The sequence below is a fragment of the Procambarus clarkii genome, chromosome 41 (genome assembly GCF_040958095.1).
Source record: "Procambarus clarkii isolate CNS0578487 chromosome 41, FALCON_Pclarkii_2.0, whole genome shotgun sequence".
NCBI lineage: Eukaryota > Metazoa > Arthropoda > Malacostraca > Decapoda > Cambaridae > Procambarus > Procambarus clarkii.
The window spans coordinates 37,213,489-37,218,369 of NC_091190.1; the positions used below are offsets into that span (position 1 = coordinate 37,213,489).

General features: G+C 44.8%; 1 protein-coding gene across 1 annotated transcript; it reads right to left on the minus strand.

Annotated features, from left to right (window-relative positions):
- Positions 1-574: 574 nt before the first annotated feature.
- Positions 575-4,280, minus strand: LOC138373260 (uncharacterized). The gene is made up of 2 exons (XM_069339301.1): positions 4,053-4,280; positions 575-1,372 (listed from the first exon to the last, which is right to left on the minus strand). Exons 1-2 carry the CDS (start codon positions 4,278-4,280, stop codon positions 575-577), a joined length of 1,026 nt encoding a protein of 341 aa, XP_069195402.1.
- Between the last annotated feature and the right edge of the window lie 601 nt (positions 4,281-4,881).

The window sequence follows — 4,881 nt, forward strand, 5'->3', positions numbered from 1 at the left end:
TCTCATATGTAACTTTTTCTCCTGATCATATATAGAATGGTATTGAATTTTAGTGTTTTTCATTCTTCCTCTCTCCCTCTTTACCCTCTCTTTCCCTTTTCTTTGTTTCCTTCTCTTTTTTTTCTTTCTTCTGCCTCTTTCCATCTTATTAAATTATTTTCTTCATTTTCCATTATTTTTCTTCTCGGTCTCTAACTCTGTTTTCTATTTCCATCCGTTTCTCCCCTTGTACCTTTCACTTCTCTGATCTTACCCTCTCCCTGTTCCTTTTACCTCTTTACTCTCACTATCTCTCCCTGTCCCTTTTACCTTTTTACTCTCACTATCTCTCCCTGTCCCTTTTACCTCATTACTCTCACTATCTCTCCCTGTTCCTTTCCTTTGCTGCTCTTCCAATCTGTCCATACTAGTGGGTGGTGTCTCACGGTGGGTGTTCTTACTCCCGCCCTGCAGGTCGCCCCGGCCCAGTACACAGCTGTAGAGTGACCAACCACACAGCCCACGGCTTCATGGTACACTGTGTCTCCGGCCCACTGAGGAGTGTCAACACCCAGTACACACTGCTCCTTTACGCTCAGGTGGGTGTCGACTGGCGAGTGTAGATGGGTGTAGCATGTCTGCTGGCGAGTGTAGATGGGTGTTGCATGTCTGCTGGCGGGTGTTCTGTGTCTGCTGGCGGGGCGGGTGTAGCTTGTCTATTTGGCAGGTGTAGCGTGTCTGCTGACGGGTATTCCGTGTCTGCTGGCGGCTGTAGCGTGTCTGCTGGCGGGTGTAGCGTGTCTGCTGACGGGTATTCCGTGTCTGCTGGCGGCTGTAGCGTGTCTGCTGGCGGCTGTAGCGTGTCTGCTGGCGGGTGTAGCGTGTCTGCTGGCGTGTATTCCGTGTCTGCTCGCGGGTGTTCCGTGTCTGCTAGCGGGTGTTCCGTATCTGCTGGCGGGTGTTCCGTGTCTGCTGGTGGGTGTTCTGTGTCTGCTGGCGGGTGTTCCTTGTCTGCTAAAGGGAGTTCCGTGTCTGCTGGCGGGTGTTCTGTGTCTGCTGGCGGGTGTTCCGTGTTCTGCTGGCGGGTGTTCTGTGTCTGCTGGCGGATGTTCTGTGTCTGCTGGCAGGCATAGTATGTCTGCTGGCAGGCATAGTATGTCTGCTGGCAGGCATAGTATGTCTGCTGGCAGGCATAGTATGTCTGCTGGCAGGCATAGTATGTCTGCTGGCAGGCATAGTATGTCTGCTGGCAGGCATAGTATGTCTGCTGGCAGGTGTTCTGTGTCTGCTGGCGGATGTTCTGTGTCTGCTGGAGGGTGTTCTGTTTCTGCTGGCAGATTTTATGTGTCTGCTGGCAGATTTTATGTGTCTGCTGGGGGATGTTCTGGGTCTGCTGGCGGGTGTAGCAGAGGAGTGTAGAATGACACAAATCGTGATTTGATTTTCAGATCCGATTGGGCACTTCCATGCCGACTCGACTCCTGGAGGCGGATTGGTGAAAAAAGCAGGGCATGAGTTGCTCGGTGTGGGGTGGTGGTCCTTCTCCCTTCCCCAAAGGACCCGCCACCCACCCCCAGTGCGAACCCAACCGTTTTTTTCACGATATGTCGCGGGGCTCTGGCATGAGTACTAGGCATCAATAGGGGGGTCCCTACTTATGAATGGTACAGAGGATGAATTTTCAATAGATTAAAACAAAAAAATACACTGGTGAAAGGAATATAAACGTTTTTGGAGTATTTAATAGCATGAGCAAAAATTCTCGACTTGGCCCGGGGTGTTACCAGAGTACTATGGTATCAATATGGGGGCCCATACTTATGAATGGTTCAGAGGGTGAATGTTCAATAGATTAAAAAAAAACACAGTTGAAAGGGAATATAGTTGTTTTTGGAGTATGTTAACGATGCAATGACTGAATAGTATAGAGAGCCCTTGGCACAGCTCCATTTTCTGTAATGGTCAGAGGTGGGCCGAGAGAACGGGGCATGATTTTTTGACCAATCATGAGCCAAGAAGAAAAATTATTTTTGCGTCCTGGGCCAGTCAGGTGAAATTTTCCTTATGTGTTGCGGGGGTCACACGAGACCTGACGTCAGCAATAGGGGACCCACTACCTATGAATACCGCAGTGGGGTCAAGCAAGCAGGGGGAGTCAAGGTTCCTTACTAAGAACAAGTTGGATATTTAGGTGTAGTAAGCCTTATCTTGAATTTACATGATACTGTGTGGGGTACATTGACATGAAGGGCGAACCATAGAACAGGATCTACATGTGAGAGGGGTCATATTAGGGGTTTAAAGAAGTTAAAATAGCTTTAAAGAGTCCTGTGTGTTTGATGGTGGTAATTGTTCAGCCAATAATTCTCGTGTTTTTAATTAATTAATTAATAATTAATTAATTAATTTAACACTTTCACGCGCCAGTGTTGTACCTAAACGACGCGTATTTTTACCTGGAACTACCGGTGCGAGGTAAATTTACGCGCGGTTAAAAAATATTTGTATAAAATCCAATTCTTATTCGATCGACTTGAGAATAGTATGAAAATGTTTGCCATTAAATTTTCGTTTTCTCTAATAGGTGCATGGCATATTTGGGAGAACAGCATTGTATTGTAACTTAGTGGAAAGACTATTGTATTGTTGACATGGCGAGTGTAATCGCGCACTTCACACATTCTTGGTGTGGGCCGCGATCATGATTCTACATTTATATGCATATGTTCGTGTAGGGAATTTAATTGCGATCACAGTGATACAAAATTTAACGCTGTAAGACAAGTGTGGAGTTGATAACCCTGAAAAGAATAGAAACATTTCGTCGCTGTTTGGAGCTCACGGCTAATGATCGATGTAGTTCTTTAGCTTTTTATGTGATTTAACTCATGCTTTGGTGACATATAAATATGTTCTTATAGATCATTCTATTGCGAACAAATTGGTATAAAAATGAAATCAGTGCATCGAAAATTATGGTCAGGACAGCGAAAAAGAGTATGCACTTTTCAGTGTTGCCGCTCGGTCACTCGAAAACGTCGATTTTACTTCCAGGAACGTCCAGTCCATTTCGCCGAAGGCATGAAAGTGTCTGAATGAGGGGTCCTAGTTTACCTTCTAGTCGTAAAATGAGTTCCTTAGTATATTTACTATGGAAAATGAGCTTTCAGTACTCTATATAATATGAAATGATATCAAGAAAGACATGTTTATATGTGAGAAGAGTCAGGTTGAAACTGTTTATTCCAGTCACCCCCTCGGCTTTGCGCTATTTTCTGTAGCCAAAGTAAAGATTCCATTTTCTGTGGAATTCAGTTGAGTATTGGTGAAAAAGGCATGCTTGTATTTGCATGGTTCTAACCTGTTTATATATTTTATAGATATATTTGTTCGGGCCTCAAACTAGTTATGCAGTATCTTAGCTGCCCCTCTAATTATAAAGGAGTTAATATTTTTTTTAACCTTTGAGTGCTAGTTCTCAAAAGGTTGTTTACCTCAGGAAGAGAGAGAGATTCTATTTTTGTCCATATTCGAGCGGAAAGTTGTGCAACCTTCGTGCGGGTCCTGGTTCAGTTCCCAACGTACGAGCTATTGGACATAGCAAATTTCACTAAATGAGGCAGTATCTTGCCCCCCACCCCCTTACCAACTATTTTAGGGCAGTAACTAAGCAATTGCAATCCATCCAGCCGGCGACATGCCAGTGAGTGTGGAAAGAATGTGTGTTCTTAGGACCAATATGACCTCTTCGTGTATTTTCATCCCCTCACACATTTGAGTATTTGTTCATGCCCCCCCCCCCCACCAAAAAAAAAATACTGTTCAAGAAAATGTGAGCTTATTCATACCAATTTATGGATATAAAAAACAACTCGACATTTGTACAATTTTTATTTACATAAATAAATAAGTCTCTATGCCTTATTTGTCATCTTAGGAAATAATCGGTTGAAGGACATGCGAAATGTTGCATCTGCAAATGGGGCAGTTCTCATTGATACGAGACAACTACTGCACTTTACCATATGTCTGCAGGGCAGCAGTGCGACACTCAACGCATTGTTAAAGCACACCTTACACAAAATATCAGCAGCCCAAGACGTTGGTGTAGATGTGTTCATCACAGTTTCAACATGGGATGCCGCATCAAAGTCTGTGGCCTCTTCGCCAGTTTCAACATCCATTTCATTACCGACTATAGTCGTCTCTTCCACTTCTGTTTCATCAGGAGAAGGCAAGGCCCGCAAACCAAGATTAGAGGCCATGAACCCGCTCATTGATCCAACAACGTCGACATCCATTTCATTAGCTGAGGCGACTGTTTCCAAGTCAGAGGGCGCAGATTTTCATTCCAGATTCTCAAGCTCTTCCCTACCTTCCACATCCTCATGATGAATTCCGCTTCAACCCATTTCGGCTTTAGTGCTCTCCTGCATATACCACAACATTAATTCTATACACCTGGCTACCGTAAGAAACGGCAATAAATCTTTGGTGATTTTGAGATATAGCCTTAAGGCCGGTCTCACAGACATATCTTGAGGTTATCTTGAGATGATTTCGGGGCTTTTAGTGTCCCCGCGGCCCAGTCCGCGACCAGGCCTCCACCCCCAGGAAGCAGCCCGTGACAGCTGACTAACTCCCAGGTACCTATTTACTGCTAGGTAACAGGGACATTCAGGGTGAAAGAAACTTTGCCCATTTGTTTCTGCCTCGTGCGGGAATCGAACCCGCGCCACAGAATTAAGAGTCCTGCGCGCTATCCACCAGGCTACGAGGCCCCCAGGAAATCAGGAAATCCAAAATATTCAATTAATGCTGGGAAAAAACCCAAACCTTCCATCAGACCAGTTAAAAGATGTTCATCTATGGGTTTTATAGTTCGATGCTGCGAAGATTCTC

What these genes read in the sequence shown, in the direction of transcription:
- LOC138373260 (XM_069339301.1), bottom strand. Translation starts at nt 4,280, where the DNA reads ATGGATGTCGACGTTGTTGGATCAATGAGCGGGTTCATGGCCTCTAAT. An exon ending in CTGCTGATATTTTGTGTAAG is followed by an intron (nt 1,373 to 4,052) that starts GTGTGCTTTAAC and finishes TACACCCGCCAG; the next exon opens with CAGACCCAGAACATCCCCCA.